Source organism: Eubalaena glacialis, chromosome 1 (assembly GCF_028564815.1).
Source record: "Eubalaena glacialis isolate mEubGla1 chromosome 1, mEubGla1.1.hap2.+ XY, whole genome shotgun sequence".
In the NCBI taxonomy this organism is placed as follows: Eukaryota; Metazoa; Chordata; class Mammalia; order Artiodactyla; family Balaenidae; genus Eubalaena; species Eubalaena glacialis.
Genome location: NC_083716.1, coordinates 207641987 through 207654194, shown reverse-complemented (window position 1 = coordinate 207654194; position 12208 = coordinate 207641987). Strand labels below are relative to the sequence as shown.

The 12208-nt window shown below is 35.0% G+C and overlaps 1 protein-coding gene across 3 annotated transcripts in view; it reads right to left on the bottom strand.

The window, feature by feature from the left end:
- CARF (calcium responsive transcription factor) overlaps positions 1–12208 on the bottom strand; it is a 99649-nt gene that overhangs the window by 64524 nt on the left and 22917 nt on the right. For 2 of the 3 annotated variants that reach the window (XM_061186577.1, XM_061186585.1), the window contains exon 1: positions 1708–1847. In XM_061186577.1, coding sequence (XP_061042560.1) covers positions 1708–1811 — 104 coding nt within the window. In that variant the 5' untranslated portion in view covers positions 1812–1847. Of the gene's footprint in view, positions 1–1707; positions 1848–6692; positions 6883–9842; positions 9928–10845; positions 10976–12208 lie in introns of those variants that run through there. The other variant, XM_061186592.1, reaches the window with a different exon arrangement.

Sequence of the window (12208 nt, the reverse complement as noted above, 5' to 3'; positions counted from 1 at the left end):
TTCCTTCTCTGAAGACAGGTAATCCACACATTTAACATTATATACAATACTATTATGTTCTCTTATAGTTTGTTGCTTCCTGATCTACCCTAACAATATTTTAAGTCTCCCATGATTAAGTAAAATCATATACCTCTTTTAGTCTCCCCTCCTTCCCATGGCACCCAATGTTGTTGCTGGGCACAGAGCAGATACTCAAAAAGTACTTATAGAATGATAGAGAATAAAATTATCTCTTCACGTATAGAGATTTTCTCCCAAGTTATAACTAAAGTTCTACATTGCTCATATTTAAAAGCAATGTTTTGTTTAATGGTCTACACTGCTTATATTTAAAAGCAAAGTTTTGTTCAATGATCAGGTTTAAATATTGTCTCAAGTTAACATTATCACATTAAACATGAAAAGCCTTCTTAACTGGCTTTAAAAACTTCTTGAGAATGCTGAGGTTTGTGATATGAGATGTAATGCTAAAATAAAATGTTTCAAAGCTCAACTAAATCCAACCTTTACGTGTTATTTTAAAATTTTATCTTATGATTTAAAACACTTTCAATGTGTGAAAAAAGAATATTAGTAAAGTACATTACAAAAATCTTTTATTGGTGCACATTTTTCATTCTCAGCCAGAGCAATGACTACTCAGTAGTCCTATTCTACCTAAAACTTACTGTGTTGGTCTTCTACATTTCTGGTATGAATATAATTGGTAAAATCACTCTACAAAGCAACTCTGCAACACCTGTCAACATTTAAAAAGAACACAACACTTGCCCTAGCAATTTCATTTCAAGGAATTTATTCCATCAATATACTTACACAAGTGTACAAATAGGTACAATGTTATTAGTTGCAGCTTTGTATATAATAATAAAGAATATTTGCCAGAGCCTACAGGTCCATTGTTGGAGGACTAATTAAGTAAATGATAATTCATCTATAAACGGAATATTATATGGCTATTAAAAAGGAACCATGAAAATAACATAATTTATATGTCAATTTTATCTCACTTTTTAAAATCAGTTGATCAATCAATAAAAAGAAGTAATCGGTTCATTTAAATACAGACATGGAGCCAACTTTGAGATATACTGGGAATGAAAAAAAAATAGAGTAAAACAAGGTCCTACTGTATAGCACAGGGAACTATATCAATATCCTGTGATAAACCATAATGGAAAAGAATATGAAGAAGAATATTTATACGTATAACTGAATCACTTTGCTGTACAGCAGAAATTAACACAACATTGTAAATCAACTATACTTCAATAAAATTTTTTTTAAAAATGTAGAGTAGTATATATCTCTACATTCACACTAGTGTGAAGCATAATAGCTGTGCAGCAAATAACTACAATAGGCATTCAGAATGGAAATATATCAATGTGAATTCATAGCCGGAAAGAAGGTATGCTACTACCCAAATTTAAGGAAAGAAAATATTAGTAATCTTTACTGAGATCTTCAACATTTATGACGGTAGAGTATATATCTAGATGCATATACACAGAATACCTCTGCAAGGTTACTCAAGAAACTGGTAAGAGTTGTTGCCCTAAAGTGGGACATAGGAAGCAGGGGTAAGAGGAAACAGATTTCACTGTATGCTTTTGGCACTGCTTAAACTTAATAAAAATGTGCATATTAGCTATTCAAAAATAAGTACTTAATAAAAAAGAAATAAAAGAAAATAAAGCTTACCGGGCTGGACAAGTAGCTTTGTAGAGCTGACAAGACCTGCTTTCCTGCTCACTGATTTTTTTTAACTGGAAACCTTTTCTTCTTGGCCCATACTGACACTCCATTACCACAGCTCTACTCCCTGTGGGCCAAAACCAACTATTGATATTTAATTCAAGTATCCATCTGTTCTGGATACTAGATTAAAAATAACTTGGTGGTGGCAATGACAAAATCTATACTTCCAATTATACAACCTTAAGGAAAGAAAACATCAGTAAGACTTACTAAGATGTACAAACACATAAATTTAAAAGTTTATTGTAATAGTTACCAAATGTACCACATTATGGTAAGGAAATTAGCAAATACCACATTTACTGACTGTCGACTGGTATTTACATATGTATGGTTTTTAATAATAAAATTTACTACTTTATAAGTAGAAATTAGCAAATGCTACATTTGTTAGTAAATATTAATATCATTTAAAATTTTACTTCCTTTTATAATTACTTATTTCCTTATTTCTATTTGAGCTGTTAGAATAATGTGATTACCAGCCTCTAAGATGGCTCCCAATGATTCCTGCCTCTTAGTACTCATGTCCTTGGTAATCCCCTCCCCTTGAGCATGAGCTAGACTTACTAACTTACTTCTACTGAACATGGCAGAAGTGACAGGATGTTATTTTTGATATTAGGTTATAAAAAGACTGTGACTTCCATCCTGGGTACTTTCTTGCTCTTGCTTGGATTGCTCTCTCCAGGTGAAATAAGATATCATGTGGTGAGACAGCTCTGTGAAGAGGCCCACCTGGCAAGGAATAAGGCCTGCCAACAGCCACATGAGTAAGCGTGGAAGCAGATCCTCCCCCAGTCAAGTCCTGAGACGACGGCAGATCCAGCCAACATCTTAATTGCAGTCTTGTGAGAGAACCTGGGGCAGAACCACCTTGTTAAGCTGCTCTTGGATTCCTGACCCATAGAAACTGTGAGACAATAAATGTTTGTTGTTTTCAACCACCACATTTGGGGTCATTTGTTACAGTGCCATAGATAACACAAATAAGCAGATGTGAAAACTATACAATTTAAGATTTTAAGTTGGATATCCTAATCTATGTAGGGTACAGCAAACTTTTCAAATATAAAACCCAAAACCCCAGGGACTTCCCTGATGGTCCAGTGATAGAATCCGCCTTCCAATGCAGGGGACACAGGTTCGATCGCTGGTCGGGGAACTAAGATCCCACATGTCGCAGGGCAAGCAACGACAGAACCCACGCGTTCTAGAGCCCACGTGCTCTAGAGTCCACGCGTCACAACCAGAGCGCCCACGAGCCGCAACCACTGAGCCTACACACTCTAGAGCCTGCACGGCACAACTAGAGAGAAGCCCATGTGCCACAACGAAGAGCCCGCATGCCGCAAGAAAGATCCCACGTGCCACAACTAAGACCCAATGCAGCCAAATAAATAAATATACATTAAAAAAAACCCCGAAAAACACCAATCATGAATAAAAATGTTGATAAGGCTGAACTAACTTCTTCTAAATGATGGTAAAAGGAAAATCAGTTTGAGAAACAGTATTTTATAATACATAAAACAAAGAATTAATATGCAGAATATAAAGAACCATAAATAATTTAAAAATAAAAATAAAAACTAACTACCAAACAGAAAAATGGGCAAAGACTATGAACAGGCAATTCAGAAAGACAACAAAAGGATATTAAATAAACAATAAAAAGACGCTCAACTTCACTAGTAAACAGGAAAATGCACATTGAAACAATACTAAGGACTTCTCTGGTGGCACAGTGGTTAAGAGTCCACCTGCCGGGGGCTTCCCTGGTGGGGCAGTGGTTGAGAACCTGCCTGCCAATGCAGGGGACACGGGTTCAAGCCCTGGTCTGGGAAGATCCCACATGCCATGGAGCAACTAGGCCCGTGAGCCACAATTACTGAGCCTGCGCGTCTGGAGCCTGTGCTCCGCAACAAGAGAGGCCGTGATAGTGAGAGGCCCACGCACCGCGATGAAGAGTGGCCCCCGCTTGCCACAACTAGAGAAAGCCCTCGCACAGAAACAAAGACCCAACACAGCCATAAATAAATAAATAAATAAATAAATAATTAAAAAAAAAAAAAAGAGTCCACCTGCCAACGCAGGAGACACGGGTTCGAGTCCTGGTCCGGGAAGATCTCACATGCCACGGAGCAACTAAGCCCGTGTGCCACAACTACTGAGCCTGTGCTCTAGGGCCCGCGAGCCACAACTACTGAAGCCCGCACGCCTAGAGCCCGTGCTCCGCAACGAGAAGCCACCACAATGAGAAGCCCACACACCACAACGAAGAGTAGCCCCCGCTCGCCGCAACTACAGAAAGCCCATGTGCAGCAACAGAGACTCAACGCAGCCAAAAATTAATTAATTAATTAATTTTAAAAAATAAAACAATAGTAAGATACTCTCTCACTCTTCAAATTGGTAAACATAAAAAATTTGACAATACTCTAAAACAACTGAATCCACTGATCAATCTTACAGTTAAAAATGCTACATAGGTAGTGATAAGAAGTACACAGCACACCTATGAAGTATTCTCACAAAATACTTTAATCAAGATTAAATCTTCATTTAATCAAACTCAAACATCTAACAGATTACAGGAAATACAGGAGATAAAAGAACATGTTAAAAAACACCAGAGATAGAATCAGCAAAATCCTGAATATGGCAAAGTGTACAGGACAAACTACCTGGGGGAAAAGAGGAGAGAAATTTTTAGATGAGAAGAAACTTAACCAAATTTGATCCATAAACTTGGTTTGCATGTGAATTTATACAAACCTCTGCAAAAAGAATTATGATAAGTGGAGAAATGTGAACAATGGACAACTTATGATATTAAGAAATTACTGTTCGGACTTCCTTGGCGGTCCAGTGGTTAACACTCCACGCTTCCACTGCAGTGGGCGTTGGGGAACTAAGATCCCACATGCCATGCAGCGTGGCCAAAAAATTAAAAATTAAAACATTAAAAAAAAAAAGAAATTACTGTTAATTCTTTTTAAGTGGGATAATGGGATATCCTTATATTTCAGATATATACTTTAATACCTATTATATACTTTAGTAATTATAGATGAAACGATATCTGGAATTTCCTATAAAATCATCTTTAGTAATTATAGATGAAATGATATCTGGAATTTCCTGAAGAAATGGGTAGGGGTATAAATGACACAAGATTGACCACATGCTGATACTTGTTGAAGCTGGATGATGCATACACAGAGTTATGAGATTTCATACATTATTACCTCTATTTTGATATGCATATGAAAATTCCCATAGCATAAAGATTTTTTAAAATCTGACAATGTCAAATCATAGAATAAATGTGGGAAAGGGAAATTTTCATACATTGCTCAAAGGACTAAAAATTGATACAGGTTGTCAATCCCTCACGTATGATTCTCATATTTAAAAAGCATGGAAAACAAAAGTTTTTGGAATACATTTGGCTGCAAAACCTGACCTGAACTTTATGAGGCTATTTATAGTCTTTATTCCTTTTAGTGTGGCTATGCATAATGAATTACTGTGTTTGATTATGTGATACTGTCTATAGAATACTTGCTAGGAGTATTCTGTAATATTACCATATTACAGTCCAAAAATACAGAATTCTGAAATACATTTGGGAAAAAAAAGTTTAGAGAAGAGATTTTGGACCTGAACACCACCTCAAAGAGCAACTTGAGATAATCTTGTAAAGTAATTCCACTTTAACGCACACACTCTAGTAAACTACTTACAACCTTCCAACAGAAAACATGTATCATGGAGGTTAGACCATAGAATTTTTTGTAATATTGAAAAATTGGAAACAACCTAAATGTTCATTAGTAGAAAAATAATTGCAGTTTGGTCATATGCTGGAATGACCAAATTTAAGTAATAGATTATTATATAATGTTAAATTATATAATAATTAAATTGGGTTAACTAGAATTTATAATTATCAATATGGATAGATTTCAAAAATAAGAATGAGTGAAAAATTTACCTAAGAATATCTATAGTTTATTACTTACATATACTTTAAAATGTTCAAAACAATAAAATATATTATTATAAATACAAACATGTATGATAAAGTATAAAAATACACACCAAATTCATGTAGTAGCTGCCTGAGGAGAGTTAAGAAGGGATTTGAACTGGGGAGGAGAATAAAACCTGGGCAGAAGCGGTTACATTTATCTCAGCTTCCTCTAAGTAGTTCTCTTTACCCTCAGAGGTCCAGGATGAGGCTGCAACTCTTCCAGTGGAATCAATGCCCCCATATTTCTGAAATAAATCACTTATTCTTAGGTTCTTTGACGTCTGACTAGTCCTAGGGTGACTCTCTGGGAATTGTTTGAAACTCTACTGCTTTAGTAAACACTAGCCCAGTGTTTGAGAATGCTGTATGTAACATACCTGATACTTGAGAACCCTAATATTAGAATTCTATATAATAACTCCAGATTGTATACCAGTTCTATACAGTAACTCCTGAGTTATACACTATATAAAATGGACACCAATTTTTTTCCCAAAAGACAAATCAAGAGAGAAGGAGAAACTATCAGGATTGGATGGAAAAAAAAAAAAAAAAACCCAACCAGCTATACACATTTAAAATAATAAAATTGCTCTATGGTTTGATTTTTATTAAATAGGTCTACCCGGAATTTAAATATTTTTTACTTTCTATTTTTCAGTATGAAGTATTATTTATTTACCCTAATATACTAAAATACAATTTTACAACATAAAATAATTTGTTATATTTACTATAAGTTTTCTTTTTAGTTTAATACGCATTTTCAACAATTAACAGTCAGTTGTCATCTACCAAAATGAAAATGTTATCACCTTAGGAAAACCACATTTTCACAATGGATCATGGCTGCTGCTGAACTTTTTAAAATAAATCTTTAAAAGAGTACCTGCATTGACAAATGGGATTCCATCATATGGGACATACTGGGATTTCCACATCAAGCGTGTAGCTGGCTTGGCTGGGCTTGGAGATTGGCGGGTCCCCCAAACACTCTGTGTTTGCTGCTTGTGAAATGTTAGGACACTTTCTAATTCAGTCTCACTTACACAGTAGCCACGGTATGAATCTCCTATTTTCTGCATGTAGAAATTCACACACACATATCACTCATTCAGATATACATTTTTAACTTCCATTTTATGGTTCCATTCTTGTTCTTTATTCTTTAGCTCCCAATTTTAACTTCCACCTTGCTAACATATTTTTAAGTATTTTTGTAAGGTGTCTTAAATTATTCCTGAAATAAGGCAAGCTATAAACAAATCATGTAAATAAATTGATATTATCTATCCACAACCTTGTGAGTATCCCTCAACTAGAAGAAAAGCTTTTTCTATACCCAGAGAAATTTTTTAACTGTGATCTCTTAAACTGAAATGCATTTAGACCTAGAATTGATTCCATGTATGTTTCTCCCTTATAGGGAATAAGAGCAGAGATGTGGAATAGAGATCTTTTTCCTCCTAATTAGACTAAACATTTCACCTGGCAAGAATACATTTAACAAAAGGAAGGTATCAACATACTGTTGTAGGTATACTTTGAGCCATAATAAAAAGAGATATTCTGATTCCAAACAATACATTACCTACAATTTCCCCTAAAAATAACGAAAATGCCTATGCTTATGAATTTTCTTCTAGCCTAGATATTTCCTCATCAAAATATCCCTACAAATAAAAGTAGGAACATAAAGTCTAGCTATAGCATTTTTTTACAAATAAAATGAATACAGCATATAATGTTGTTAATGAAAGGAAAAATTCAGAATTAGTACAAGGCAGTCAGGCCCATATCAGGAGATAAAAGTTTAATGCAGTATTGAAATTTGTCCAACTAATAGATTTTGGTCAAATCTAAAAAATGTCTATAAGAAAAACACCTTTAAATGGAAATTCAAAAAGTAAGAAGGACTATTAAACAATATTTTTAAGCAAAATGCAGAAAATATTTCTTCAGCCATTAACCAAAAATGTTTTTCACTATTGATATAGCTTGGAGAAAAAGAATCCTTCACTCTTTGAGATAATTCAGGCTGTTGGACAGTTTTAACTAATTTCTTACAAGATATATGATGTTAGATAAGCTACACAATGTACCATGGTGTAAAATGAAGTAATTTGGCCACATAATTGCTAATGCTTTAATGTCCATAGCATTTCATGAAGTTTATAATAATGATTTTAAAAACCCTCATCAAATGACAAGAATAGTACCTTTAGGAAACCACTGAAAAACTATGACTAACAAAAAGTGTGAGGAGAAAAAAAATCTTACTGTCTATACATACATACATACATAACACTAAGAAAAGCAACAACAGTGATAATGTCCTAACAAATGTAATACATCATTAGACTTCATGATTAGAAATTTTCTCAAAATATTAAAACTCAAGTAATGTTTTTCCTTGCCATATTTTAAGATTTGTTTAAAACAACGAAGCATTTTAATAATTAAATACTCATTACCATGTATGGTTTATATGTAGAAGCGCATGGTCCTTTTCCTCAAAAAGTGTATAGTCAAAAAGGTATACAATAGTGAACAACCCAAGCTAGCAAATAATTAAGAATGGTAATGGTAATAATTATCAAAGAATTTTAAGAGATAAATAGGGACTTCCCTGGTGGCGCAGTGGATAAGACTCCGCGCTCCCAATGCAGGGGGCCCCAGGTTCGATCCCTGGTTGGGGAACTAGATCCCACATGCATGCCGCAACTAAGAGTTCACATTGTCACAACTAAGGAGCCTGTGAGCTGCAACTAAGGAGCCCGCCTGCTGCAACTAAGAGCTGGCACAACCAAATAAATAAATAAATAAATTTTTAAGAGATAAATAGGTAAAAGATAAAGTAATCATTAGACTATTACAGAAAAGACATATAGGACTTGCATTGGGATTTGAAGAATAGTAGTTAGAAAGGTAAGTAGAAGAAAAAATAACATATTAGGAAATGGAAATAAACACAAGTGACGGAGGTATCAAGGAAGATTCTGAAGTCTGTGTACCAAGTAGGAAGACTTGGCTAACACGAATGAAAGATGAATTGGAGAAAAGCCGGAAATAAAAAAGGATAAGATAAGGTGATACCTGATTATAGAAGACCTTGAAAGCTAGTAACAAGTGGCTAAATGATGTGGAAAAATAACACTGAGCTTATTGGGCAGTGAGAAAAGACAATGAAAGTAATATTTAAAGATAAGTAGTTTTAGAAAACCACACAGTAAGGACTAGAAATGGAAGAGTCAAAGAGATTAATGGGAAGGCTGTTACCATAACTGAGTTCAAGATAACAAAGGTCTGTGGAAAAAGCTCCCTTTAAACCACTTTAAAGAAAAAAACTAAAAGAATCAGGTGACTATCTGAATACGGGAAAGGAAGAAATTAGTCTAAAACTTTGTATCTAAGGAGATGGTATTTGTTATTACATAGACAAGGAATTTAGGAAGTAGAGCTAGTTGTGGTATGACAGATAATTTCTCTTTAGATATGGTGAATTTGAGGTGAAATCTAAGTAAAGCTTCAAGTAAGTAGCTAGAGATCTGGGACAAAAGCAAGGGCAGAATTAAAGAACTGGTGATAGAGATTTGGGAATCATTTTTATAAAACTGAGAATTGAAAGTCAACAAAGCTGTTAAGCTCTACAAGGGATAAAATGTAGAGAAATAAGACAAGGTCAAATGGTGAACCTTGAAGAATTTCCGCTGAGAACATGAAAAGAAATAAATGCCAAGCAAAGAAAGAGAAGGAATGATCAAAGGATAAAAAGTAGAGAAACATGATAGTGAAGTTTTATGGAAGACAAGGGAAAAGAGTTGTAAGAGAAGAAATGAAATGACAGTGAAGTGTGAAGGGATTTATAAGATCTCTGCTTTAACAGAGCTTACAAGCTCTAAAGAATAAAAGAGCACAAACATGAACCAAATATTACAGATACAGCTTCTATTAGTTGTACTCAAAAGTGGACATTTTGGGATGAATTGTAGTTATAATCAACTAAGTGAATCTACATAAGGATTATTTTTTAACTCACCTCACAGCTCCTAAGACGACAGGCCCATATAGGTGTGTTAGAAGAAAGTGGCTGGAGTGGAGCCAAAAAAGGTTCTTCAAGTATTCTGGGATGGGGGGGGATATATATAAATATATATTACAAGTTACACACACACACACACACACACACACAGCATTCAGTTGCTTTATCCTCTTAGCCAGTCAAAGACAATACTGAGGTCATCAATTAGAAATTGTAGTAATAATGACAGACTGGTCTGATGGATGTAATTATGCTTTTTTTAATCATTACTATTTTATCAATTGCTAAAGCAAAAGTCTAACTTTGTTCTTCCAAATACCTTAGTTTCAACAAATTCAAGTGTTTTATATATCTTTCTCAGAGCTTATTTTGTATTCTTCTCATATAATTATTTTTCATTTAACAAAAAATGAGCGAATAAACCATCTTCAGGTGACTTATTAACAGTAACAAGATATTACGTCAAGTTCTAAAGTTAAATGTCACAAATATTATGTTACCTTTAAAATATTTTCACAGAACAATTAAAATATAAATAATACAAAACCCATGTCTGTATTTCCCTAAATTATTATAAACAGTGTTATTTTAAGGCAAAAATAAAAGCTGAAATAGACATTTACAAAAAACATTTTAAACACTTTACCACAGAGGAATTAAGTGCATAAAAGTGTGATGAACCATTAAAAATTATAGGACCTAGAATGAATATTTCTTTTTTCAAAAAACTCTACTAGTGTCAGATGTTTACAGATTGCTTCAAAAGATAACAGGCAAAAGTCACTGAGGAAAAGTAGCACGTTGGCCTTTTATAGATTCTAAAGTAGCTCCCTTATTGCCAAGATATTATTAAAATGATTAAGGATGTATTTGATGATGGTTTATTCTATTTTCTGAATTTCTGATCTTCTCTATAGTCAGCCAGCTTTAAATGTGATAACGTAAAAAGAGATTTCCATGGTGGTATCCAAAGATGAGCTCCTCTTTCTCATTGACTCACCTGGTCACTGTCTTTTTGGGCAATGTGAGGGATGCTTGTGGATGAAGAATGTAACTACTGTTATTGTCTGCTAGAGAATCCACTCTTACAGTTGGTAAGTTTCTGTCACTGGGTTTCTCTTCAGAGACATCTTAACAATAAGAACAAGAACAAAGCAACATCAATATCTTGAATAAGACCATGAGAGTGTAATGAACTGGAACTAATACATTTGAAATAGGAAAAATATGCTCTGAAGCTAAAGATAATAAAAGTTATACTTTATTGAGAATTTCTCTGATAAACTTGCTTACTTTTAAACTGTAACACTGACTACTGAAGTTTTGTAACTAAGTTTTGGAACTTATATTGAACAGCTAGGATATAAAAGTGGTAGAAGTAATTGTTATATTAATAGTATCACAATATAATAGGAAAATGTAAAACTAATTCCTTTTAGTTTCTATACCATGTTTGTAATGTTTTCTGCAAAATATGTATTTTTTTCCTTAAGTTGTAACAACTGTTATCAAAGACAAAGAATCGTAACACTAAAGTAAGAATATTTGCCCTAAACCATTATCTATGAAAAAACGACAACAGTGTAGCTATGATGTTAGAAAAGAGATTCAAATAGATGGAAAAGGAAGGGAAGAAAAAGGAAAAGAACTAATAGGGATATTATCAAATAGGTAAAAAAAGAATAAAATAAAAAGAAATAGGGGGACTTCCCTGGTGGTGCAGTGGTTAAGAATCCGCCTGCCAATGCAGGGGACACAGGTTCAAGCCCTGGGCCAGGAAGATCCCACATGCCGCGGAACAACTAAGCCCATGTGCCACAACTACTGAGCTTGCACTCTAGAGTCCGTGAGCCACAACTACTGAGCCCAAACGCCACAACTACTGAAGCCCACACACCTAGAGCCCATGTTCTGCAACAAAAGAAGCCACCACAATGAGAAGCCCGCACACCACAACGAAGCAAGCCCCCGCTTGCTGCAACTAGAGAAAGCCCACATGCAGCAACGAAGACCCAAGGCAGCCAAAAATAAAAAATAAATAAATATGGACTTCCCTGGTGGCGCAGAGGTTAAGAATCCACCTGCCAATGCAGGGGACACGGGTTCGAACCCTGGTCCGGGAAGATCCCACATGCCACAGAGCAACTAAGCCCGTGCGCCACAACTACTGAGCCTGTGCTCTAGAGCCCATGAGCCACAACTACTGAACCCACAAGCCTAGAGCCCATGTTCCGCAACAAGAGAAGCCACCGCAATGAGAAGCCTGCGCACCACAACGAAGAGCAGCCCCCGCTCACCACAACTAGAGAAAGCCCACGCACAGCAACGAAGACCCAATGCAGCCAAAAAATAAATAAATAAGA